The sequence below is a fragment of the Amblyomma americanum genome, chromosome 10 (assembly GCF_052857255.1).
Source record: "Amblyomma americanum isolate KBUSLIRL-KWMA chromosome 10, ASM5285725v1, whole genome shotgun sequence".
NCBI classification, from domain to species: domain Eukaryota; kingdom Metazoa; phylum Arthropoda; class Arachnida; order Ixodida; family Ixodidae; genus Amblyomma; species Amblyomma americanum.
The window spans coordinates 51,815,752-51,843,608 of NC_135506.1; the positions used below are offsets into that span (position 1 = coordinate 51,815,752).

General features: G+C 45.3%; 1 protein-coding gene across 1 annotated transcript in view; it reads right to left on the reverse strand.

The window, feature by feature from the left end:
- The window catches only part of LOC144106495 (venom factor-like), an 83,554-nt gene that overhangs the window by 24,640 nt on the left and 31,057 nt on the right, over window positions 1-27,857 (reverse strand). Inside the window, exons 13-25 of the mRNA XM_077639316.1 lie at window positions 26,654-26,848; window positions 25,271-25,420; window positions 23,303-23,432; window positions 21,751-21,804; window positions 19,733-19,906; window positions 18,941-19,088; window positions 17,552-17,777; window positions 12,186-12,395; window positions 10,034-10,133; window positions 7,930-8,031; window positions 4,835-5,023; window positions 3,468-3,543; window positions 2,143-2,299 (exon numbers count right to left, since the gene is read on the reverse strand). Coding sequence (XP_077495442.1) covers window positions 2,143-2,299; window positions 3,468-3,543; window positions 4,835-5,023; window positions 7,930-8,031; window positions 10,034-10,133; window positions 12,186-12,395; window positions 17,552-17,777; window positions 18,941-19,088; window positions 19,733-19,906; window positions 21,751-21,804; window positions 23,303-23,432; window positions 25,271-25,420; window positions 26,654-26,848 — 1,911 coding nt within the window. The remainder of the gene's footprint in view (window positions 1-2,142; window positions 2,300-3,467; window positions 3,544-4,834; window positions 5,024-7,929; window positions 8,032-10,033; window positions 10,134-12,185; window positions 12,396-17,551; window positions 17,778-18,940; window positions 19,089-19,732; window positions 19,907-21,750; window positions 21,805-23,302; window positions 23,433-25,270; window positions 25,421-26,653; window positions 26,849-27,857) is intronic.

Below are 27,857 nucleotides of genomic sequence, written 5' to 3' on the forward strand. Positions count from 1 at the left end.
TTTTTGGGTGATAGTACATATCAGACAACCGCATACTGCTTATGGGAACGGAGTTCACGTCCTCAGCATGTTGCGTATAGAGCTCTAGCTACCTAATGAGGTGCAGCCGCTGCTTTGTAACCGTGTACTTTTGTTTATATCTCTAGTGCACTTAGACAATTCCCGAGACAGCTCGCCAGCTGAACAGTTTACGAAGGCGCTGGGTTCTGGTAGTCTTCGTGCCAAAAGAAGCATAACAGCTAAAAGAAGCATAACATGCTAAAAGAAGCGTAACATATAACATCGTGCTAAAAGAAGCATAACATCGTGCATAACAAGCATAACATAACATCGGGCATAACAAGCATAATTGAACATCGTGCTTAAAGAAGCATAACATAGAAGCATTCATATAATGTTAGTATGACATCATTAAAAGCAGAGAAAGGCATAACATCTCTAGCTTGTAGACGTCGTATAACTAGTGTGTGCTTGTTTCATAAATTTTATTACAGCTCACTTCATCATCCACCCTACATCAATCCGCCGGCATGCATTTCCCCCCGCATTGGTCATCCCCTTCAAGTTGCGCGGCCTCGTACGCGCACTACTACATTTGCATCGTCATTCTTTCCACGTTCAGCCACGGAGTGGAACGGCCTTCCACACGGCATCGCCGCAATCACCTGTCCATCAACGTTTGTGGATTGTTTGGCGACTATATTTAACAGTGAATAATTTATGTACCTTACGTGTTTTCTTTGTTTATTAAATCTGATTTACACATGTAAGCCACCCCTTAGGTAACACCCCCAATCCCGGGGGCCTTCAAGGTAACAAAGTCAAGTGAAGTGAAGTTATCGCACAGATGCGAGAACGTTACGTTAGGTCATGTTCATCGTTAGGTCGTGTTCTTAGGTTCTTACGTTAGGACATGTTCATCTGGCCCTTGCTCCATGCCACGACACTCCACGTCCGTCGCTGTGGTTTGGGATAGCGCAGGTGAACGCTAAGGGGGATAGGCTAAGCGCAAAACAATCAGACTCCCAAGTGAAATGTTAGAAAGCCGCACCACCGCCAGTAGATTACCACATGCAAAATGCGCGGGCCAGACTGCATCGGTGACATGTCGCTTTCTTTCTGCTCATTGAGAAATTTCCTTTCATATAGAAACAATAATTTCCGAACTGGTTTCCCAATTTCCCAAGAACACAAAGTTAAAGAAAAAAAGCTTTCTACTTACGCTTGTCGTCACTTCCCTGGCTCCCTGACATCACATTGGTTAAACACACGGAAGGACTGGCGGAACACAAAACACGACGACATTTGCGCTTAACTTCAACTTTATTCCAGAAGGCCGCCGATACACTGATTATATACCCTCAAGACGAACGCCCACATCATATAAAGACAATGACCAGGTCCTATTAAAACTACCATTTTGTGGGCAAAATATTGGTGCAAAGGATAGGATAGCACTCTACAAGTAGAGGAAGGTGGCACAAGTCATCACAAGACACAGAGCTCGGCAAGGTGTCGTTTCATATTGTACATAAAGGCAGAACTGCGGGCCAAAAGGCGGTTTAAGAATAGTGCACTGTTCGCTTCGCCCGTCTGTTTCACATAGCTATGTTCTCGTCTTAAATGAATTTGTGGAGCTAGGCTTACCGGCTTAGAGCATGAATCACCGAAAACCATTATAGTTTTGGATTAGACATATAGCCCACTACATTCGGCCATGTAACCACTATATGGCTACGCATTCCTCCGTCTTGGTCATAACCTCCCCCTTTCTCGGCAGTGACTTTCTGGGTTCTTTCTGTCGCGGCCACCTTTCGGTTGCGCATTCCCCCCTCTCGCCATAAACTCAGAAGCCAATAGGCCAGCCGTCACCTTAACCCTCTCTCTGTATTCCCTCTCTCTGCTCACTTGTGCAGCCACCAGCCACGGTTGACAGGTGGCAATTTAATTTAATTTAATTTAATTAAGTTAACAGCTTTGTTCGCTAAATAATTACGGTCTTGCAGCTGACGCTGGAGATTGCACGTTATAATGTTGGGCTATATGACTAAAATAAAGCTATAGCAGCTTTTGCTGCAAGAAAATATTAAGATAACACAGACTTGAACGCACAGTAAGTATACGTAATAAAGACGGCCTTACCAACAGTTCCCGGTGAAGAATTGGGTCACGTTCCTCGAAGGTGCCATTTGCTTGTTGTTTCGTGGTAAGCCACCAGAGGCCGCTCTCTATGACTTCAGGGCTGACGTCGATTACGTTTCTGGCCTCGCAAAAGACGCGGAGCACGAATGCTGTTAACCTGTAATGAAGAAAGCATCCTCAAGACGATGGCAGTTTCTAACGGTTGTATTAGTGGATTTGTGCATAGGCTATTGATGTATTAGTGTGTATGTATTATAACTGGTCCTGGTTAACAGCCAGTCCTGTTAATGAAAGGATCAGAAGTGTGTGCTTGCGCAAGGATGTGCACACCTCGCGGTGCGACGTAATGCATGTATGGGCATCAATAGGCCCCGCATTAACAGACTGCCTATTGCAGCGCATGCATCCAAGTCGTTATTACCGTCACAAATATACTACGAAAAAAAATGGCGCCCCCGACTGATTTCTAAATAGACGTCTAGCTCCATGAAGCTATAATAGATGGCGCCAGGTGCTACAACGACCGAATGAAGTTAACGCGGGGAGAGTAACGTGTCAGGCGTCACGATGCACCGCCGTACAGCGAAACTGTCTGGCGGAATGACAGAGTGGCGAGCGCTCTGCCCTTATTGCCTTCCCTTCATTGCAAAGAAGTGCTGTCGCTGAGTATAGGTTTCCTCTCCAGTGGCCCTGCCCATGCGCCGTTTTTCCAGAGTGCAAGCTTTCCCACGGCCCGCTGCTTGGGTTTCCCTGGCCAGCACTGAAAAGGATATTTGCTGAAAGTACCACAGCGGCGCTTAGAGCATCCACCTCGAATACGCGCGATGCTAGGTTCAGTCACCAGTGCCACCGGATGCCAGTCACTTTGTGATAGGTAGAAACTTTCTCTATACACAGTGATCGGCTTTTCATTGGGGGGGGGATTCCGGGGAAAAAACGGTTTTCCAAAGCCTACATGTCTCGTTTGCAGGCGTGAGGAATTGCAGAAAAGTTCCGCCTGTACAACTAACTGCTTTCCTCTCGAACGCTCTGAGGAAGCTGCTTTCGGTAGCTTCGCGATTCCGGGAAAATGCACTCCTGTCTATTCATTTTCTCACATTGTTAAGCTGGAACTGGCAGTGTGCGCTCGGCCGGAGACCTGCGCATTCTTCTTCATTCTACGTACCTACGCAAAAGGCCTGAAAAAAATGAAGATAAAAAGCATTCGTTCCGCAAAAACGTGTTGCATATCATCGGAACTATGTTCTCGGGCATCTATAAATCCAGCAGCCAGTCGTACGCAAAAGAGGTGCATTCAACGATAGGGATGAAAGGGGGTTACTAACCACACGTTTCCGGGGCCGTTCTGGAAAGTAGAAAATGATCCGTTGTCATTCCTAAACGACAGTTCTTGCTGATATCCTGCAGGCATAAAGTATAAGGAGATCAAGAGGACTTCCAAACCTTAGGAAAGAAGAAATGCTTTCGATTTACACACAGGCATGTTAAAGGAGATGCGCTAACGTTCTTGATTGTGTGGTACTCCCGTTTAGATAAATTACAATCTGGCATTAGTTACTTTAATTTGCATTCAACGTTTTCATCAAGACAGGTCCGGACCGCGCATAAAGTCCAACCTTAGTGTGCACGTAACAATAACAGCCGGAGCCTTCTCAGCTTTCGTGGTAAAAATAGACTCCAAAACATTTTATAGCATATTGACCGTTACACCTTATGGCACACAGCAATTCCTCGAAATAAAAAAAAAACTTGTACTGGGTTGTTCAAGTTTAGGTGCCAACATAACAATTCGATCTATTCTTGCCTACGTATCTCCCTGCTGTATTGCAAAATTTCAATTTCAGAACGAGAAGTGTGGTGCGTTAATATTGATAACGTCGCCAGACTGCCCGTTGACTGATATTTTGAAATCTATTAAGGTTCAACTTTCACATCGACTCGAGACGAGGTTGACAAGTTTAGAAGGAATCGCTTTCCGCATTTAACCCTCCTGCGTATTGTTGTATGCTTAATGTCAGTATCATTGCACTATGTCCTTACACGTGCGTTGCCTCATATATAATGTACGGTACGTAGCGTGGCTGTAGCTTAAAAATAAGGCTTAGTCTTCGAAGGCACAAGCTATGCTATGCTGGCTACAGGAGCTGCACAACAAGTACACCTTTAACTATGAACCATCCTAACTATAGTTGTGTTCAAACATTTGCTATTAATTATCAAGTTTGTATTGATTTATCACTCTCCAAAAATTGTATTTGGCATTTGAAGCTTTCAAGTTAATTATAATAATAATTGGTTTTGAGGGAAAGGAAATGGCGCAGATTCTGTCTCATATATCGTTGGACACCTGAACCGCGCTGTAAAGGAAGGGATAAAGGAGGGAGTGAAAGAGGTGCCGTAAGTGGAGGGCTTCGGAATAATTTCGACCACCTGGGGGTCTTTATCGTGCACTGACATCGCACATCACACGGGCGCCTTAGCGTTTTGCCTCCATAAAAACGCAGCCGCCGCGGTCGGCTTTGAACCCGGGAACTCCGGATCAGTAGCCGAGCGCCCTAACCACTGAGCCACCGCGGCGGGTGTCCCAAGTTAGAATTCGTTGTTTTTTTTGCGCTCAACGGGAAAGAGATGTGTGCACGAATTGTACGGTCAGCACATCTTTTCAAAACCTGAGCAGTCTCGTCTGACTTACCTTTCCGCAGATAGGTTAAAGCCGTGTTGAACAACGTCTCGTTAAGCATGTTTTTCATCTTGAGATAGTTGTATGCATACAGCACTGGAGCCATTATCATCATGTTCTGCTCTCCGCATCCCATTGGCATCGATATCAGCGAGTCGACATTTGAAATAACTGCTTCTGTCAACATGGACGTTTCACTACCTGCAATTTGAAATAGACAGAAGAGATTTTTTTCCTCAAATTTGTCTCTGCTCACACTATGAGACTGTACACTAGGATTTGAATTGTCTGTGATCTGGGCGCTCACAGTGCACATAGTTTAGAAGAGTAATGTAATCATATTTTCGCTGTTCTTTAGGAACGCTAGGACCTCTGGCTGTTCTAAAGTTAAACTCGGCAATCTGCTACGCGCATGAGATATATCTCACTGAGTCTTAATTTTAATAGACAGAATAGCTATCTTTTTCCTTTCCGTTATTTGCTTAACCAGTCGCTGTCTCAGCTCACATAGTTGCAAAGAAATTATCAAGTTTTGCTGAATTTCACACATATTCATGCTGATAACGCGATTGCCAGAACTGAAGAGTAATAATTTCTTGCTAGTCTCTTTACTTCTACCCTAGGTATGCGAAGTCTAATTTGCTGTCCCGAGTCACAGTGAGGGTGGCCGCGTTGGAGCAGTGGCGGAAAATGGATACAGTTTAGCACGTGGAAACAAGTGCGAACACGTCTAGAGCTGACCAGCACACGCGGTCTTCAGCAGAGCGATATTTTTTTCCACTTGAGCCGCTGCCTGTAATTCAAACAGCTCCGTTGGGTGTGAAGCGATTCCCGATGTTCACTTAGTAAATCAATGAATACTGCCAAGCGAAACACTGTAATGCGATGTCAGGAGTTTGAAAAAGTAAGTACAGCTCTCACATCGTAATTTACGGTAGGCATCTCCATAGAGCAGCACAAATCTGGTCAGCCTGGACGATGTCAGAACTTCTACTAACAATTTTCCCCAAGTAAGGCCCTAGTGGCTAGTACTCAGTGTGAGAGACCGGTCATTTTATTCAATGGCCACAGTAGAAGTCAATACGAGCCACTCTTTCCCCTTACCACCAAAAACGTGTGCAATCCACAGTGCCGTGGTACTTACGGAATTCATCGTACGTGCATTTTATTAGAATTACTAAGTTCAAAGCACCAATCACACTTGTGATTCAAAGGAAGTAAAGAAGCGACTACAAGGCTCCAAGAGCCTCGCTCAAGACCTGCCCGCCAGACCGCTTCCTGGCTTCTTCCATACAGTGAGCCCGCTAGTGACAGCAGCGCCATCAAGCAAGGGACTGCACAACACAACCAAGGACGGGAAGAGCACAGGTACAGGCACCGTTTTTTTCAACGCGATAGCGCGGAGGAACTCGCCTAGCAGAACATCCGGCGTCGTCATCGGCATCGATGGCATCGTTGAACGCTAGCAAAAAAAAAATGCAGGAAAAATCCCCAGAGAAGCAGCCCAGGAGGCAGATGGGCCACCTAGGTGACGTTACCTTGTGACGTCATTGCAGCCTGCCCACTGTATTGTGAGCAAACAGCTCACCTTGGCAGGTGTCAGCTAAATGAATGAATAGTCGCTGGAGGTTGCTCGGGAAGAGCAATCTGGATCAAACGCGTGTAAGCGCCTGGGGGATCGAAGGCTCGCTTGTCGGGCGAGCACTCAGTCGCCTCTCGGCTCTTGCGCCGAGCACACCGCCAGTCTGATCGACCAAACAGTCTAGCTGTATCTGGACCAAACAACCTAACTGCATCACAGCCAAAGAAACTAGATGACAAAAGCCCAATAACCTAGATGTACCACAATTGCACTACAAGTGACAGCTAGCTCTCGCTGCCATAAGTTACGTGGAACTGAACCAAGCTTTTTTTTTTAATCTGTATTCGACGTACCTTCTATAGGCCGTCATTTGAGGATATTACACTGTAGGACAGGGGAGGTGGTAGTTAATAAACGGTGGAAAAGAATAACAAAAAAGGTAATATCTAAAACGCTAGTAATATCAAGGCAGTTGGAACTATATACCTAAAGCTTTAAGTATACAGGGTATTGTAAGAATTCACGCAGTTTTTAAGTATAGGGGTTTTGAGTTACAAGAGCGCCTTTTTGGACATGGCAGTGTCAACAGTGTAGTGCATGAGAATAAAGCTAAGACGTGCTAACAAGCAGACTCGTTAAGTAATTTTGAATACTTAACTTTTCAAGCGTTACTTTTTGGCTCCTTAATTATCGAGATGAAAGAAGCCTACCGTAACTGATATCTATATCATTTTTTTAATTTCGAAAACGCGGTAACCGTCACCGCTGTGGCACAATCAATTTTGGCTACAACGCGCCAAAATACATGCGCTTTCATGAAGCTTGCAAACAAACCAACCTATCCAGTGCACGTAACTCTTCGAAATAGCCAGAATGTGTTGAGCCACAGCGCCGAGGGTACCCATGTTTTCGAAATTCTAAAAACTAATATGGTTTCTAAGTACGATTGGCGACACGCCTGTCAATACTTAAGGTTAAAAAGGTAATAGTTAAAAGTCAACTTTTCAATATTAGTTAACCAACCTGCAAGTTTGCAAGTCTCAACTGTATTCTGACAATCCTACGCCGAAAAAGCGCTCTTCTAACTCAAAAAGCCTATCTTTAAAAATTGCGTAGTCTTCGGTGAAGCATACTTTTAGAATTATATGGCGGTGAGAGCATTGAAACACATTTGCAAGTTATTGTAAGATACGAGGACGTCTCTACACTGTTCGCTATTTATAGAACCTCAGTGCTCCTTCTTGAGTGTCCAAGACTGTAGGAAGTCGTCACTTTTAGCAGAAAACATTTCCGTTCTCAGTTCAGGGCGTTGGCGTGCATAGCAAGCAAAATCTCCTGCTATCATCTCTCCGCCATTAAGAATGTTCTCCATGTGAGCATTGCACAGAACACACTTACGTGGTCAGCGGGGCAAGGGATCGGAGCGGTACATCATTAAATGTTATTTTATCAGCACGAAGTTAAAAATCTCGCGAATTTTCATCCCGCTATGTCACTGAAATAACTGCACAACTTCGTTACTCACCAATGATTGACACACTGCACGATTCAGTGTGCGGAACCGTATCGGGAGGATACCATGGAATTATAGAGATCACTTGGCGCCGGTTTTCTTCGTCCAGTATATCTGGAGACGAGAAAAAACAATAAATGTGAGAGATTACAGATTATGTATACCTATGTATGTACCTGCAGGCGTTTCAAGAAAGCCCGCTATTAATTTTCAAAGTATGTTTTTTTAAGGTAGAGAGACGTTTTTTCCTGCTCAGTGATACCATTGTTTGCGGACACCGGAAACAAGGCGAATCATGATAACTAATTTAGTCAGTAAATTCATATAGTCAAACTTTACAACTATTGGAGGTAATCCACTGGATGCCATTAGAGATGTGTCGCTGTTGTTAGTACTAGCCGTATTAGTTTTTTTAGAATTTTATAACGCGACTACCCTCACTGGTGTAGCGCAAGAAATGTCGACCGTTTCAGGAGCTGCTCCAAATCCACACGCCTGCGGTGCGCGCACAGGTGCGCCCCATCAAATTGCCTCACCTGCGCGATGATCTTCCCTGCCCCACCTCCACTGCAGATTTCACCACCCCTCGCTGATCAAGCCGAGGCGGGGCGTTCTATTTGCCAGAGTTTGTTATGAACGTTAAGCCTATCTTTTGCAGCGTTGCTTAAAGCCCCGCGGTGAAGCTGATGCATCTTTTTTTTACTCCTTTTGCACCTGAACCTTCGTACGACCAGAAAATCCAGATGCGTCTATCCAACAGTCGGCCTTCCAGCCCCTATCGCCTACTAAGTCATCTTTAATTTGCATTATAAAGAAATATGCTTTAAGAAAAACTCAGTCTTTTAATTTTGCAATAGGTAATTCCTTAATCCCATGTGTGTAACTGTTCAGATGCTTGCTCTTCTAGTTGATATATTTGGGACCGGCACACAATTGCTAACACTCACAAAAATTTGTTTAGACAGTCTATAGACTGTCCATTGGCTTTTGTCCATCTATCTGTAAATTAGCCAAAGCTACTCTCGATCTTATCCGTCATAGAGCTATGCGCTCAGGCGGCGTGTTGCGCGCTGATATGGGTCGTAAGCTTGTGCGTTCTACCGACGACCAAGGACAGTATACCAGAAGAGGGCCTTGGTAGGGCTGGCTGGTGCATGTTGGTGGAAACTGACTGAACATTTTCTCAGGAGGGTAGTCTTGTAGTGGTATTGCGAAGGTGACTACAGAGGTGGACAATGGACACTCCGTACACTGACAAAATTTGCGACTTTATGAGCTAAACTGCCTCCCACTCCTCCTCCTAAGTTTCTCCTACAACCGTCCTCAACCTTTCTTAGACTATGCCTTGTTGCGTACTAGCCGAACAAAAAAAAACTGCCTTGAATGAGGCACACAACGAAGTGAATTGGGATCTGGAGAAGGTATTTTGGTTGTGGGTCCTAATTAAATGTCCCCACAATTAGCAAGTACCTACCCTGCCCCCTGACACCTCTTGTTGAGATCCTGAAATGCTTCATTTGCAAGTACCTACCCTACCCCTGACACCTCTTGTTGAGATCCTGAAATGCTTCTTACGCAACTGCGCAGATACTAAGTACTTTCTTGACTCTACTGAGGACTGACTAGGACGATGGGGGTGGCATTACTGACATGGAAGATGATTATTTTATTTCACTGCGCGAAGGCAGCTTCACCACCGAGCGCTTTCCCCTAATGGTTTTTGGTCTGCACGTGTAAGAGACAAAAGCCCCATATTTTCCAGCATTTCACTCCGCGGAAGCTGAGCATCAGGCCAGTGGAGAGCTTGGGCCAAATGGAACACCAGTAGGGGTAGGCAATATACTACATGTGAAAGTCACTTGTATACAATGCGGGAAAATATGTGGAAACCACATGACATACACATAAAATTCGTACTAATTGCAGTACGGTTTCTATACAGCGTAGGCTTCATATTTACATAATTTTATATGCGAGCTTCATGGGATAAGTCTAAGTGAAATAAGCAATGATCAAACGTGCGTTTTGTAGTTCAACGCGGCAGCACGCGAGCATTACACGTGCAAAAGCAGAAGAAAAAAGGACGTAGGAGGGGGGCAGAGAAAAGGCAACCGACCTCTGCAGCCTCTCTTTAGGACAGCTCTCGTCTTTCGGCGTTGTTCATTGCTGGGGTCCAGTCGAACGGAGAAGGTTTCTTCAAATGGCATTCCTTCGGGCTGCGCAGCGATCAACCATAGAGTCAGAACCGACGCACAAGTTGTCTCCTTCACACGGCTTAACATAACGGTGCCCTCCAGTTTTTCGCAACCTTGATGAAAAACGAAGCGTATCCATACGGCTATCAAGAAAGATTTGTGCCGCCAAAAAATTTTTCTTAGACTAGGGCACTCATCTTAAACCTGCATAGCTTTCATTTGTAATCGTATAGCTAAGCTCAGCAGAACGCTGTTATTTGATATTTAGAGTTTTAAGAAGCAGGGCACTGCGGCAGTACAGCTGCAAGGACGCGGCATTCTGATTAAATTTCAAAACTTTGCTCTGTACACGCAAACCAGCATCGCTCACTAGCTCGCGCATTATCTCTTCGCGCATCTTTATATCTGTTACTGCCGCGCTCAGACTTAGCGAAGACCCGCACAATATGCGATTCAGTTGAGATTCGATTTCATTGGTCTTCTCGTTCGCTCTTTGCGATTGCCTCAAACGATTCCACTCCCCGCATTCCCAACATTAATACTCTCATATGGGTGTAAAAATGAAGTAAACACCCTTTTATGAAAGGCTATGCGCTAGGAGACAGCCTACTCCGTTTTTACTCCTTCCTGTTTAGAATGCGCATGCGTCCTAATGACTATCGCAAGTCCAGAGATCGTGGGGGGGGGGGGGGGGGGGGGGGGGGCTGGAGTCATATCAGCCAATCGCAGACTGGAAAAAAAAAGAGAAATTGAATCAAATCTCAGCGGACTCATGTTTTACCAACGAAAAACAGCCCATTACCTACACACAAAATGGCATTCCAGTAGAGCCGGTTCTATATGATGGTTGTGTTTCTTTAACTTTACTCTGTGCGTATCATCTGCAGAACCAACTGTCAGTGAAATGCGCCAGTCGAGCCGTGACATCGCTAGTGACAGTCACGGAGGCAGAATAGAACTGTCGTGAAGGATGAGGGTATGCGACCAAGCCGTAGGGTTAACACGGAGTGACGGCTTTAATTTCTTAAACGCCTCATCATCATCATCAGCCTGAATACGCCCACTGCAGGGCAACGGCCTCTCCCATGTCTCTCCAACTGACCCTGTCCTTTGCCAGCTGCTCCCACCGTATCCCCTCAAACTTCTTAATCTCATCCGCCCACCTAACGCCTCACCGAACTGCAATACCGTGCCTTGCGCCTCATGTGTCGTATGTTTCCTTCCTGATTGCGAGGCGAGGCCGCAACAAGGCACCGCCACAGAACAAACATTGGACCCAATAAGAATCAAAGCTGTATATTATCACACACTGAATTAATTTAGGGTAACTTATGTGTTTTCATCTAGCTCAACGCAGGGTCGCTTGAGTTAACGCAGGGTGGTTGCGGTGATCTTGATGGACCAAGCAAAAAAAATTTCCTCGGAAATCTAGAACGCGCAGAGAAGGCGCCACAGCATTGCGCACGCTTCTTACCACGGCATGCGTTCTCCTCTCCTACCGACCTTAACATCACGCTCAGGAAAGAAAATTAATATTCCGGTGAAAACTCGAATGCCCCGGGCACCGGCTAGAACTTTACGCGGTCTGCGGCAGCAACGCTGTTTACCGTATGCCAGGGCAGAGGCGCTAGGTCAGAAGATACCTGAATTGAGTGCATGCCTTTGCGTGGGCATCAGAGTAAACCCATTTTTTGTTCTGCTCGCCCCTGGCGAGGATAATTCTAGGGTGAAATTCAGACGCAAGCGTGCGTCGTGTGTTTTGATTCCGATGTTGTTAGGCTTCGTGCGGTGAGGTAGGCGTGCTACGACTGCGTCCAAGGGTTAAGGGAGTGGCAGCTCAGTGAGCTACGATTGCTGAGTCTTGATTGTAAGCTTTTTTGTGCACAAGTCTTGTTTGTACCGTTGACAAACTCCTATGTAAACTTGAGTTGTCTGATCGTTGACGTTGAGAGTGAGCCATGGGCTACATCACTCACTTTCAGGTTACGTAAACATCGAAAGAAAAACCGCAAAGGTAAAATAACGTGTCTGTTCTACTTTCACTGTCAACGTTCTGCGTTTCAGTGAGCTCACCACAACTACGAGGGTCTTCTGCACGAGGTCCGATCCTCCCGAGCTCCGGACGTCGATCTTTATGGGAAATTTGCCCTGACGCAAGGGCATCACGGGAAAGCTGACACTTTTGGCGTTGTTGCTGTCCACTTCGAGCTGCTTCCTTTCCGGAAGCTGCGGGTGCTTCGATCCGATGCACAGGCCCGGTAATCCGTGCAGTGAAACCATGGCCTGTGGGCGCAGACAAAAAGGGATTACGGTGACTCCATGTTGACATTCTCTAAGTTCCCTCCCTGCGGGTAGCTGGGCCAATGCACGTAATTCCGAGGCGCTTACAACCTGAACTGTGGACACACCTGAACGTGTTCAGAATTAACACGCTAAGAGCCGGAAGGAAGGAAGGACGGCCGGAACGATGAAAGGACGGACAGAGACAACGGATGACCGGACAGAAAGGATTGAGAGAGCGGAGAGCTGGTGGTTTGGTTGACAGATGAAAGGATGGACAGAGACAACGGATGACCGGAGGACAGAAAGGATTGAGAGGGCGGAGAGCTGGTGGTTTGGTTGACAGGTGAAAGGATGGACAGAGACAACGGATGACCGGAGGACAGAAAGGATTGAGAGGGCGGAGAGCTGGTGGTTTGGTTGACAAGTGAAAGGATGGACAGAGACAACGGATGACCGGAGGACAGAAAGGATTGAGAGCGCGGAGAGCTGGTGGTTTGGCTGGCCCGAAATCCAGGCAGGCAAGATAGTAATAATGACAGGCATGCTGTTAATAAGAACGTGCGTACGTGTGGATAGGAAGTGACAGCGAAGGATCAGAAAGCAATATTTATTACAAGGAAGGACGTTGGACAGCATCCGCGGATGAGGTAGACAAACCAATTAGCAGATCAACGAACTAATCAAAGCCCGTTACTGTAGATGAATGATGAGTTAAGAAAAAAGAGAAAACGATGGGCGTGTGACACCTATTCTGAATACAACTTGCTGCGTCAACACTGAGAACCCGTAATGCTTTCCTTCGAAGGCGTATCTTGTCGTTTCGATAGAATGTCCGATGGATAACTGGCATTGGGGGAGTCACTGTACTAAACTGTAGTACTGCCAATCAATGTGAGCACTTTTAAGGCGAAAGCCCTTAATGGCTCATACTCGCGGTGCCTGTCCGTCCGTCCGTCCGTTACACTCTTCAACTCGATCAGAAAAAAAAATCTTTGTGCACGATGTGATTCGAACCACCATTCTTCCGTTCCGCAGCTGAGAGTGATATCGACTGCGCTACTTCCTGCTAAAGCATATGCTGAAGATGGATGCCTCCCAAATGCCCTCCAGTGTCTCCAGCATTTAAGATTCACAAACAATTGTGTACTTAATTAACATCTTAACCACACATCAGAGACATAAGCAGCAACACGGCGCTAAAGGCGCTAGCCTCACCGCACTTTAGGTCAGCAAAGTGCCTCCTAAATTTTTTGAAACGAGCCGTACCGAGGAACCGAAACTGAGCCAACTTTTGCTGTAATTGAAGGCCCAAACACCGATCTTACTTTTGGAAAATCTGTGAAAGCTGGGAGAACTTAATTAGAAATGTACCATGGTTATGTACCATTATGTACAATTCTGTACCATGATGTACTATGAAGTACTGCCTCGTAACAGTGATAACTTAAGGTGCCCAGTAACGCCTAGATTACCAGAGATGAACTCCTATGTGAAATCAAAAACGAGCCAGATCCTGGTGCCGTCGCATAAATATGAGCCAAATCCACTCATGGGAGCCTTGATTCTTAGCTTTATACTCAGTTGTGGGACTTTTTCGTAGCATGGTTTTATCTATTCCTTCCCCAGCTCTACTTTCTCATCGACTGCGAAGGATATGAAGAAATCGGCAGAAGATCTGAACGTAATAGACGAGGATAACGGTGAAATTATTAGCCCCTTCGTCTAGGACGCCTCGACCACAGTAGACGTTAAAACGTTCAGGTGGGTTGGTTGACAACTGCTATCTAAATTCGTTATTATGGCTGGCGTAGCAGCGCCAGGCAGAAAAACGGAGGACTAGCCGTTGTCCTGCCGTTTTCCCTCCTATGCAACCTAACATTCCATTGTTACCCAGGAATTTAGAATGCTACAATGAAGTAAAGTACAGCATAGGTCCCGTACATTGAGCTAGTTCAGTTTCCGCTACCGATGTGTGAACACCAGAAAAGAAGGCTGTTGTGTCCGTGCTTCCGACCGAAGCTTGCTACTCCTGTTGACTTGATTGTGTTGAAGTACAGCAGTGCTCCTGAATGTACACAGTGAATAATAATTGGTTTTTGGGGAAAGAAAATGGCGCAGTATCTGCCTCATACTGACATATCGGCGGACACCTGAACCGCGCCGTAAGGGAAGGGATAAAGGAGGGACTAAGAGAAGGAAGGAATAAAAAGGTGCCGCAGTGGAGGGCTCCGGGATAATTTCGACCATCTGGGGATCTTTAACGTTCCCTGACATCGCACAGCACACGGGCGCCTTAGCGTTTCGCCTCCATCGAAACGCGGATGCCGCGGTCGGGTTCGAACCCGGGAACTTCGGATCAGTAGCCGAGCGCCCTAACCACTGAGCCACCGCGGCGGGTTTAGGTACCCTAGCTCTTCCGTTTTCACTAATCTCGATTCCAGACTCGATTCTCAAAGTCCAGTAGGCTACAAAGATATCCGAAAGCGGACTTAAGCTCTGCCTTAGGATTATGGCACGATAGCTTTTATGGGTTGATTTTCATATACGCCGAATCAGTCATTCTCTGCTTTACATTTATAGATCACTGGGATTCCTCATGCCTATCTTCGCACAGTAGTGCAGCGGATGAGATAAGCGTCATTGCCCGGCGATGGCAGCAGTTGCCGCCGGTGGGGCTTGTGAACCACCAATCATTAATTAATAATTAAATGCTCATCATTAACTGCGGCCACTTATTATTTCAACTACCACGTGTCACGGCGGGCAGTTTGCTCAGCTTGGATAAAACATTTGAAACAACAACGGCGAAATTGGCGAATAGGGGCTCTAGGGCGAGTGCCCTAAATAACTTCTGAACAAGACCAGTCTGGGATATAGAGTTTCACATCGAAAATAGTCAAAATAGAAAGTTTGCATTCTGACATTAACTAAAATATTTGCATAAGTTTTTATCACATCAAAGTGTGGACTTGCTCTAGAATGTAAAGCATATCATATAAAAGTTTGGATAGCACTGCGATTTGTGCGGATAACACATTTTCGAGTTTTTCTCAGTCGGCGTTTTGGTGGATTTGGCTCACTTGAAAAAAAAAATCTCTTTATATAGTACTGAACATCCCCAGGAAAAACCATGATGTGCCAACACTGCGGCGGAAGCCAGATTGAAAACTAACAAGAACAATGCGTCAAAAAATGCAAAAAAGGAACAAAACGAGATGATAAAACAGAAAAAAAAAGGGACGCCAACCAAGAGTAAGAAACAAAAAACAACGTTTCGGCTTGAGCAGAATTAGGTAGTGCATCGGGATTTAATACGCTTGAAAAGAGGACGCAGGGAGCGTGCGTATACAGGGGTTGGATTTCCAGTGTTACGATTGAGGGTGTGATTAGTCCTTTGAATCAATAATGATTCGAGGTGAAGGCGACGGTACAGATTCTTTTCAGTTGCCAGCACGTGTGCCCTACCCCCGGTCAAGGTCGGGATGACGCAAATTAGAATATAGAACATGCCAGCATGATCGATAAAGGCACTTTAGCCAAAAATGGTGCAAAAAAGCATACAGTACATTCGTAATAAAGATGAGAAAGAAAGCTCAGAACATGCAACAAAACAAGGCAATTTATGTACGAAAGGCTGGCGCATAAAGACGACGGTAGCAAGCTTTAGAACCTATTTTAATTTGCTGTCCACGTATTTGCTAAACGAGTATAACGAACTTGAAGATTTACCAGCACTGAAAAAACTTTTGTAGAAGTTGCGCAGCCTTTTTCAAGAGGAATGCTTGTCGAACGAAGAAGTTTTTTTGTTTTAAACTTACCTACGAAAGCATCATTTGGGCCTCTCGTTGTGCTCATACTAGTATTCTTCTGATTATCGTCGATACTAGAGTTTCCTTAATGCGCAGCCATATTAAGCACAATTCCTTGATTATCAAGTGGTTCTGCCTCATCAAGTCTTTGTCCAACATGGAGAATTTGTCATTCCAAGATAACGTGTAATCTCATGCAGGCGCTATGTGCCCTTGAAGTTTTCGAAAAATCTTGGATTGTTAACCTCAGTGCGTTCACCTCGCTGCGTGAGCACACGAAGCTGCTGGTCTCTGCACAATACGTGCCGAAAAATATTCTCTCCAAGTGATTTATTTACGCACAGTGCGGACCCTTATTGAGTTTAAGCAACAATGCTTGATGCCTCCAATTATCGAAACATGGCTGATGTTGGGCGATTTTATTTAGAGTAACAGGTTTTCAGTAAGGTGCAAGGACCCAGCTTATTTTCCATGTTTCATTCCACTTATTGTTCTGGCCTTTATTCGGCGAGTGGGGACGATAACTGCTTTTGAATTTTGTTAATAATAAAGTTAAAAGCTATTTCCGCATCGATAAAATTCACTGAGAGAAGTAACAGTGGAGGTAAAAGGTAAATGTTGTTATAAAATAAATTTACTCGCTTTGTTCTATTTCACCGCTCCTAACACTGCAAAATTCACTCGGCAAGGTGCAAAAGCACATCTTTGCCGGGAAGAGCGACCGGTGTATTAGACTAATTTCGGGCTCTGAAAGGGTGACCCGCCGCGGTGGCTCAGTGGTTAGGGCGCTCGACTACTGATCCGGAGTTCCGGGGTTCGAACCCGACCGCGGCGGCTGCGTTTTTATGGAGTCAAAACGCTAAGGCGCCCGTGTGCTGTGCGATGTCAGTGCACGTTAAAGATCCCCAGGTGATCGAAATTATGCCGGAGCCCTCCACTACGGCACCTATTTTTCTCTTTCTTCTTTCACTCCCTCCTTCATACCTTCCCTTACGGCGCGGTTCAGGTGTCGAACGATATATGAGACAGATAATGCGTCATTTCCTTTCCCCCCCCCCAAAAAAAAAACAATTATTATGAAAGGGTGCAGAAATGGGAGCACCTTCAGACCTCACCCTTGTAGGGCAGGACTGGGTAAAAAATACTTAACTCTGCTCATACTAAGGGGCACATAAAGTTATCAAGTGCGGCAAGTAGTTCAATGGTTTGTTGAGCGAAGAAACCTTTCCCGAACAAAGCGGCTGCGAAGGACGACCAGCGGCGATAATTAGTGGTCAACGAAAGTGGCCACTCCCGACACTGCACTCAACGCTGATGGTGATTATGATGAAGATGCTATAAACATACTTGTACTTTGGCGTCGTAGCTGAAAAGCGTTGCCACGACTTCCACCTGCTCGTTCCTCACAACCGTGGCCGGCAAGCTGACTTGTAGGAACATCTTGCGGAAAATCATTGCTTCTACGGGCTTCGTCACGCAAATTCCTCCTTTGGAAGATACCGAGACGGCCTGGATCGACCATGTTGTCACACTGTGTGGCGCACTGGCTTCGTGAATGTACTCGCTATCGGGACTGCAAGGAAATGGGGTGACATCTCAATTCATTTGGCACAGCGAGAAGCGCTTTTGTTTCAGCGTCAGCATTGGGTTGTAGATTCCAACTTATGGTTGTAAAAACTCGAGGTAAGAAGCTCGGAGGAGCTTAACAATAAGTTGGGCGAGTTTCGATGTATTGTCATTTTAAAGTCTCGGCACGGCAGAAGAGGAATTAACAATACGACTAGACGAGCTGATGCCTCTAAAATAGTCGGTTCGTATCAGAAGTCACTGTTGGGATAATTTACCGACTCTACTTTTTTCCCACTTAATTTTTGTTTTGTATTTTTCCGACCTTCGTCAGTCGCTAAAGTAACACGGCGTAGTCTGTTTACTGCGAACGTCTTGGCACCCTAAATACCACAGTCGTCAGACATAACTTCAGTAGACAAATCTCTGTTCACCTGTTTGCAGATAAAAATGTTCAGCGCACGGGAGAGTAGGCGCTATCGAGTGTGCCCTGTCTGGTCACGTGATTCGTGTTTCTCTATTCCATGCGTGTCTTGAAGTGCGTGTATGCTCCCTCTCTACCATTATAAATGAATGCCCCATTTGCACCACATGCGGCGGGCCTCCACAATGGGCTGGCCGGGTGTACTGCCCCTTATAAATATTAATACATTTATATCCTTCCCCACATGCGTGTACATCATATGAAGTGGACATGCCCTATTTACACCACCTGGAGTGCGCACCCATGGACATCTGCGGGCTGTACGGCCCAAGTACAGCCTATGGGGTACCTTGGAGTGCAGTAGAGTGTACCATGGAGTGTAGCAGAGCGGCGAGCGGGATGGCAAAAACCTCATTATATTCTCTTTGGGAGTAAGCAGATAGTGGATAAGATGGCTGCAGTCTTAAGACTTTCCTTTACTCTTTACATAAATGCCTGCATCAAATGCTGTTTCCAAGGACCCGAGGACCACTCGATGGTATATCACCATCCCCATCATTACCAGTAGGTAGCCCTTGTTTCTTTCCCAATGCATTTCTGCCGTTCTCATAATATATCCTTCCAATTTTGAGCTGATTCCCATAAATAGCATTAATAGTGATAACCGCTAATAGTCTCTTGAAAATACTCAGAAATACACGCCCGAGAGCGATAGCTACATGTCAGTTAAAGTGCCTTGCCCTTACCCGATGGTACCTTCATTGAATAGCCAAGTCTCCATGAAGTCCCTCCTCAGCTGCAGTCCAGAAAAGTCAGGTTCATCGAGCTCGTCAGGAAGCTGCGTGGAGGGATCATACGGCCCACGCGCTCTGTGTAGGTCCGTCATTGTGGGGCCTAGAAAGGACAAGGGAGGTATAGGACGTGTTTTGGATGTTACGGCGCTGCAGCACAGTGTCCAAATACCGAGAAACCGAAAACATTTTCCGTCTATTCCCTAGTGATGTTGATTTGTAGAAAACAAAACTTAACTCAGTGGCATACCTTCTTTGATTATAAGCTAAGAGGAGAAAATTTTTGAACTTAGAACGGTATAAAAATGCTCCGGTTTACCTTTCGGGTCGTTTTGAAGATATGAAGTAGCTGTAAGAGGTTCTAAAATATGTTATTGCACAGCTGCTTTCAAAGGAAGTCACGGGTGTCTGCAAACATAGTCTCTTGCCTCACTATACATTTCCTCCGGCTGCGCTACTATTTTATAAATTTATGGATACCTGCTCGTCCGGATGGTATTGATGACAATGGGGCGTTGTCCCGTCGATTGGAATGGCCTGGCGTCGCTTAAACCAATGACGATAAAATACAAACAAACAAATGAAGCAACGTTAAGTATAGCTGCGTTCTGGCTAGTTGCTTAATCATGTTGGCTGCCCTTTTATTTTCTCTTTCTTGACGCGTCCGCCGCAACTATGCACAAGTCGCGTATGCTTCCTATTGAAACAACATCCCTACGTTATATCGGTCAAAATCGCTGGTCTTGCCTGCGAATCCACGGGCGCAGCATTGTGCGAATGCGTAAGCGCAGCTGTCGCCTTTCGGGTTGTTGAAATGGCGCCGAATGATCTCCTCTCTCGTGGAACAGTGCCGCCCAAGTCTGTCCCTCAGAGTGCCCACATGACAGCAGAGCTGCAGAAACGGGTCCTTGAACTGGGACTCTAGAAAAAAAAAACAGGACGTATTCACAAGAGTGTTCACGCTTCTGAAAGTCATTATTCTTTAGTCCTAAATGCTTCTCGCTTTTATGAGGCTGACTTTCGGCTCTGTGCTCAGCGATGCGTACCCATGTACAACATCGACACCTCTGGCGCTCTCTTTGGCGTGGAACAAAGAGGACGCGTTCAGGAATAATAAAGAAGAAGCTGAGGCGCCCAAAATGGCATAGTTACGCTGTAACACGGTAGTAATAAAACGCACGGTAAGAAAATAATGACGTGGTAAAAAGGAAGTGAGCATCAGGGTTAAATATTATGCACTGTGTACGTTTACCCCTGATACAGTATTTCAGGCCATGCAACCCAATAAATGTAATATCATCATCATCGTCGTCGTCGTCATCATCATTAGCTTGACTATACCGACTGCAGGAAAAAGACCTCTTCTATGTCTGTCCAAATAACCCTGTCTTTTGCCAACTTCGCTCACCCTATCACTGCAAACTTCTTAATCTCATCCGCCCTCCTAACCTTCTGCCGCCTGCTTGCCTTCTCTTAGAATCCACCAGCGGTTATCTTGCTTTCGCAAGGTAACCAACTCTAAACTTTCCTTATAGGTGCAAGCGGATGTTCTGTCCATGGCGAACACTAATGCTAGTGCACAGTCTGCAGCATTAAACGCATTGATCTTCAGTGATTTTTTTTTTGCTAATCATGGATTAGTTTGAAAACTTGTTCGTGGGCTGCATAAGTACTAAAGTAATTGAATCCGGCGCAAGAATTGAGGTGTTTGGGGACTCGGTAGAATATATTCACAAAAGAAGCCAACCGCCTTTGATATGAAGCGAAGCAAATTGGAATGTTATTATTTTTATGATCACTTTTGCACATTAGGAAAGAAAAATATTTGGCAAATTTCTGGAAACCGGTGGTAATTTTCAACAAATTTGTAGCAAATAAATCTTATGGTCGTTTTCGGTGGCGTTCTTTTACCTGCCTTTTTCCTCCTTTTGATATAAAGTAGGAACATTTCCGTATACATTCCTAGACAGCTGCAAGTGTTGAAATTTGTAAAGTGAACCCGGCGCAGCTGTGCTGTTGGGTCGGCTCTGTAGCACTTATACATGTAAAATATAGTCTTGCAAAAATGCGATAATTAAATGTCTAAATGGAGGTAGTTCTTCACTGCTGTAACCATTAAATTTTAAAGCGAGAGGGGATTGAGGCCCTGTAACGTTATGGTACACTGCATTTGGTTTTGACTTGAATGTTGGACAGACTTCTTAGGACAAAAATTCGCCTGTATTGTCTGTACCCGTAACTACGTTTTTATATTCTGAGAAGTTAAAACATACACCTCTGCAAGCCACTTCACTGTGTTAGCTGAGTCTTTTCGAGGGTTTATTGTAGAAGGTGTTGCAATGTTAATTGCAGCTCAACACCTCCTTCTCACCCCGCAGGTATTTATGTTCTTTGCCCCTGCACACCGATCAATGCAGTGCTCTCGTGAACCTGGGTGAAAATTATTGATGTGATAGCATTAAAAGCCTCATCACGAAAAGAATGTGTCGTCGGTGATAAAATTCGTCCATTGGCTGGAGGAAATTGACGTCACCGGAGAAGGCAACTTCCATCCGCTGGTGGACAGTTACGCCACAGGACTGTAAGTGGAGTCGCTTCCGTTAAAGGCGTCAAGGGCTTCGAAATACTATCGTATTGCCAACACATAGACTAATTAGGTGCCAAAGTAAATTTTATGTAGAAATTACGTTCGTAGGAGAAATTTCAATATAGTTTCAAATCCGCTATTTTTTTTATTTTAGATCCACCGTAATTTCTGCCCTTACTTGCGTTTCTGAGGTCCCTCCTGCGACGTTGTATCCGGGCCGCACAGCTGGTCTCTGCAAAGGCAGAGTGAAAGCAGCACTGCAGTTCATGCCAACAGCTCGTAACTTCGAGCTCTGCGGTGGCATAATTATGTTCAACGGGGTTTGCAATACACTGCTTAAGATACTGTGAACGAACTCCGTGAGTGGCAACAGTCGTCAAGAAGAGTTAATGAGTTGAGTACTGTTATTGTATTTTTGGCAATCACAACATTCAAGCCAGCTGGATGCTGTCGAATGTTTTCTTAAATATTCCGTACTTTCAGTTGACATGGGTGTAGCTAACTTTAAAAGAACACCATCGGCTCTAAGACTATCGCTGCGAATTTTCATATTTTCAGGACACTGGACGAAACGTTCGCATTATATAAGTGCAGGTGAAAGAGAAAATGCCTCTGCCAGTAAGCACGTTTGTTCAGCCTAAAGCCTGGCTAATTTCTGGCCTCTTAAACAGACGCAGCATCACTGTGCCAGAGGCCTCAAAATGGTGAAGGCAATAAGCCTCGCGTGTCACATTTACCACGTATAGTAAGTAAGTAAGTTCTTTATTCCAAGCATATGTACATACTTGAGGGGGAGGGCAAAAGGCATATTAAGCCTGACGAGGCCCGTCCCCCCTTGTGTACCTGGCACAGCAACACACCGTAACATGTAACATATAAGCGTAACATGTAACATATAAATTAACACAAACGAATTACAATGAAAAGATTACCACAGACACGTCAAAAAATGAAACAAAATAAGTAGTGATTTACATCATTGATTAGGAACATTTTCACGAGTGTAAGTTTATGAGGTTTATACTAAAAGCATTTTTGTTAATTTTTTTCCCAAATAAGGGCTCATTTCTGAATTTATGGATGAGATCTTTTATATGTTTGCTAGAATTTAGAAGAACTGTTATCTGGTATATCGTTGTTTGAGAGCCATAATTTGTTCTTATTCTGGGCGGCCTGGTACAATAATCTCTTAGCTGGTATTTTTGGTGTTGGTCAGTGTGCATGATGTGTGAAAGTGTATCTCTGTAAAACAAGTGGTGGGCATGACTGGAAAGGCACAGTGTATTTAGTTTATAAATATTTAATATCTTTAAGCTGCCCCAATGTAGAACTGTGGTCTCTAGATAAGAAATACCTGCAATGACTCTGATCCACTTGAGTTTCGCGGGCCTACCTAAATATGCCCAACATTTGAAGGCACCAAACGCCATTCTGGTGACCAGGAGACGAAGGGAATAATGCACACAACATAAGTCCTTAAGATAAATATTCTGAGAGCCCCGCCTACCCCGAACAAGCAGCATGAATCAGCATGAAATTTAGGTCAGGTACGCTGTTATAATTGGTTCTATTAGCGCATATAAGACACACAGATAACAGATCCACATGAAAGAACATGACAGTGGACCTGGGGGCAGCCTGTGGCAACACCTCCTCGAAACGCTGCCACATACCGCGCTGTAAAAGTGAGAATGGCTCGTTTGATACGAAGATTTCCTTTCGCGAGTTACCTGTCATGGTGACGTTGCTCCCATGTTTGGCAGAGATGAGCACGACACCTGCGTCGGCGAAGACCTCGTCCGAAGTGATGCCTCCACCAGGACCACAGCTCAGGTCGTGCGAGCGAAGTTTCCTGAAAAGCTGCCGGACACACTTGTGTGAGCCCCAGAACTTCTGACTTTTCGCTCTTCAGTAATGGAGAAGTTCGGGTTAGTCAGTGCAGAACCAGAATAGTGGAAAGTAGCGCAGACTTGACGAAGCACGACGGAAATAGGTAAGACACCACAAGCCACGTCTGGAGCATTGCTCTTTCTTTTGTGTCTACTGCAGTTTGCATGGTTCTCCACCATTATGACTTCACACTCTGTTTTTGTTAACATGTCGGTGGTGCCGGGCATCCCTCATTGAGGTTAAAATTGACTGCATGAGCCTTGAACTGAAGCTGCATTTGCGCATAGGATGTCTGCCTCGCGTTTCTCAGCCTTCGTCTGTAGCAGACGTGTCCTTAAATATGTTAGGCGTCTCCTTAGACTATGCATCTGCATTTCTGGATGTCCGCGTTACGTATATAGATATACCGATTGCTCACCGCGAAGTGACAACAAAACGAAAAAATTTGTGGTCGAATAGGGGCCGAACAGCATTGATTATCCCAGCGAGATAAACGCTTTTCGTTTCAGAGTCCGTCGTTATAGCAATCCTTCGCTTTCAGCGATTGCCGGAATAAAAATTGCAAAAATAGGCACCTACTAGGACGACGCGAACATACGAGCTGGGTTGTGGTGACTCTCAGAAATGCACCACACCACCAGTGGTCATGCTATACAGGTGGTCCATGAAGATAGTGGGCTTGTGTGTGTAGTGTGCAGCATTCATCTTGATGTCACCAGAGATTGCCACTATCACTGAAGCCTTAAGGTTATAGATAACACAGTTGGGGTGAATGAATATGCGGCTGCTGCTTGCAAAATCTGGTTGTAATATTGGTGGCTTAAAAGCAGGGCAGTGACGTAAAAATGCGTCCATTACTCAAAATTCTTACCTTGTATTTAATAAAAGAAAGACTTTCTAAAAAGTGCCTAATCTGACGGATAGGTTAGAGAAATATAAACAAAAAATACCGAGAAAGCTGACGCCTCCCATCACCCTCTCAAATGGGACAATTCTAACATACATACATACAAGGAAAAAAGCGCTGCGAAACAGGCCTCGAAGTAGATTCGCTCAAAAAATTGCAGCCCGACTAGGAACGACGTCTACATGATGTTGAATAATGTCTCAGAAATCCGGATATCGCAATCAAGGAACATCTTGCCGGAGGAAATAATCTCTCTGACATCTTGCATAAAATTCCTGGCGTAATCAAGGAAACGATAAGAATTCAGAATGTTTTTGTCTACTCTCCTGCCCCAGTAAAGACGGCTGCAGGGTCAAACGTTATGATGATATTCTTGTTTTTGTCACTGTTATTGTAAACGCGAAGAAGCTCAGCGATTAATTATTACCGCAGTAAATCTCCCTTTCCGTGAAGACGATATCATCTACCTGACCGAGAACCTATGCCCTCTACTGTAAAACAACCTACGAAAATGTCATGGAAGAAACAAAAGTAAAAATATAAAATTGGCCTCGACTCTAGTCAAAACATGAACGGATTCTAGCTAGAAAGGAAGAGCTGCATGAAATGATTAGTAATGCTCGTATAAGCGGAACACATTGCCTTGACGCTACTAGCATAGCATTTTGGTCCCATACTTCTCCTTGCCAAGTAATGTTGCGAATTATTATTGCAAAATCACAAGTCAAGTTTTCTTTTAATTCTCATGCCAGTAAGGCTGATACTGCTGCTAATCGCGAACGAGTTCTCTATACGGAGGCTTATAGCTATATATTGCAGTTCTGCAGTCCGAGGTTGGGCGGTTGTGAAAAGTTTGGAATCCATTGCATTTTCTTTTCTTCGCAAATATTCTTCCACTTGCCTTCTTCCTCGTGAGCAGACCGGCGTCGCTGAGGAGGTAGACGGCTTTGTCCACGGCCAATAGGCCCACCGCTGTGTCGGGCTCTCCCTTGATAATGATCTTCCCCTGAGCTCCGGGTTCTTTTCCATTTAGGTCAGTTTCCACCGTTATCTGAAGTAATGACGCATCACCATAAGCATGTACTCATCCAAAATGCAGTTTAGAATCCAGCAAAATGATTGTGGAAACAGAAACTCTATTTTAAACATCTTTATTACACGGTTGCCTAAGCAAATTTTTACTAGCTTGTTCTATCTATAAGGATACTCTATGCATTGCTTAAAGGAGAAATGAATTATAAAGACAAGTACTGTCGTGCGAGTATACCTCAGCTGGCATCCATGCCACCCTGTATCGATACCGTGTATTACAACACCGAGTGGAAGAAACCGATAATGTTCATCTTTCGCTTTCTTACTAATACCTGCCTCTCGGCATCACGATCACGAGAAAGATCGTGGTTAGTTATAACGAGCAGAGCAGGCACATGCCTTATCTGGCCTGTTTTCTCGTCTTTTATGTCTCCCCCCCCCCCCCCCCCCACTCTCTATATCTGAAGACATCTGTAAGGTATATGCGCTGCATCCCTACACTCTCAAATCTCTAACACCATGTGACGACCAACTGGCCTCTTTCTAAACATCTTCGAAGCGAGGGATATATAACGGACATCATTTTTCCATGTTCTACAATGAAACTCAACGCACTCACGGCTTTTGAAGGGTAAGAAACGGCTCCCGTTTTATTTGGGCAGAAGAGTGAGCGAGAGAAAGAAAAGAAAGGGAGGTTCAGCAGGCACTGCCCGGAAGGCTACCTGGCACTTTTGGATAGAGATGGCGTCTATACGTTCTAAACAGCGTGTCTCAATAGTCGTGCAGTTTCGGTTGTCGCTACTGTAAGGTGTCCTTCAAAAGAAGTTCACTTCAGAGTATCACTGCGGTCTTGGGAAAGTCTGGATTGATCTCGGACTGTCTTACTTTGTGAGGAAAAAGAGAGGCCGCAATGGGCTTTACCGCTCAATACGGATTTCGTTCAAACGAGAACGGATGGTCTGACCAAACAGCTTTTTCCTGAGCATTTCACCTAAAGGCACTGAGCCTTGTACCTATCACAAAAAAGGTGGGAATCAGGTGGTGCTGTGGCTCGCACTCGGCACCTTAAGGTTTCGAGGCGTATGCTTAAACGTCTACCACCGGTTCACTAGCCTGGTGGTCACAGAACATGAATAAATTGAGCGAACTGTACAAGAAGCCGGGTTTTACTCTCAACGACTGAATTTTGATAAACAGACCAAACGCATTGCAAGAAAACCACATGACACCAGGAGGTCACGGAGGCACGCACGTTTGATCCGGCAGAACACTCCTCGTCCATTGTGTAGTCTTGCGAGTCGGCCACCAGGTGTCCCTTGTGGAAGGCGAAGACAAGCAGCCGGAACTTTGGTGACATCTTCTCCGTCAGCAGGAAGGCTATCTGCCGGTGCGAGCTCGTGTTGCCTTCCGCAATGCCGTAGGCTAAAATCTTGCCCCGGTTGGTTACCTGCGTAAAAGATCACCGTTACCAGAGTGGCCCCGACATGGTGGCCGGGTTAGGATTCTCTGTGGAAATGTAATGGCTGGCACAGAAATCGCTTCGAAACTTTCGTAAACAACTTGGCTAGTGTAATGTGACGTTCCGTTTCATGTTGCCTGTCCTCGCTCTTCGTGACTCGCTTGAGCAATGCCACGCTTTGTCATTGGTGACGCCACTCCCGTCATCAATTTCACTGGCTAAACCATAGGGGCGACTAGAATCACTGCAGAACATATCCAGTGACCCTGAGCATGATGTGGCCATGGTGTCTTTTCAGACAATTATGAAGAGGGAGGAAAGGAAAAATGGAACGGAAAGAAAACAAAATCGCAATATTTTACGAGTCATGTTGTCAGTCATATCCGCTCATCAGTTTCCTGCCTTTCTTTGGCCGCCTCGTCATCATTCTAAATTACACGAACGAATTTGATTTCCACCATTGAAAACGGGGTACCACAACCTGCAAATTTTCGGGGACCAGAGGGGACGAAGGAGCCTGTCGGGGTATTGTTAAAATAAGTGCAAATAATTCTGGGGGGCACTTAGTTGACCAAAAAGTGAGGTGAGGCCGAAAGCCCTTAGCGCGGCGTTGCTGCCTTTGTCACTGATGTGTGGTGAAGATGTTGAGTACACAATTGTTTGTGAATAATAAATGCTGGAGACACTGGAGGGCGTTTGTGAGGCATCCGTCGGATTCGACGCCTTTCCGCAAACACTCTCCAGCGTCCTAGACAAGGAGAACTACATGTGCGTTGTCAGGAAGTAGCGTAGTCGTTAGCACGCCCGGCTGCGGAACGGAAGGATGGTGGTTCGAATCTCATCGTGCAAAAAGATTTATTATCGAGTTGAAGAGCGTAACGGACGGACGGACGCGAGCGTGAGCCATTAAAGGCGTTCGCTTAATATTTTAGCAGCTGCGCTCGTCGATGAGTGAACCCAGGCGCTCGATGTAACGCCGGACGGACGGACGAGAGTA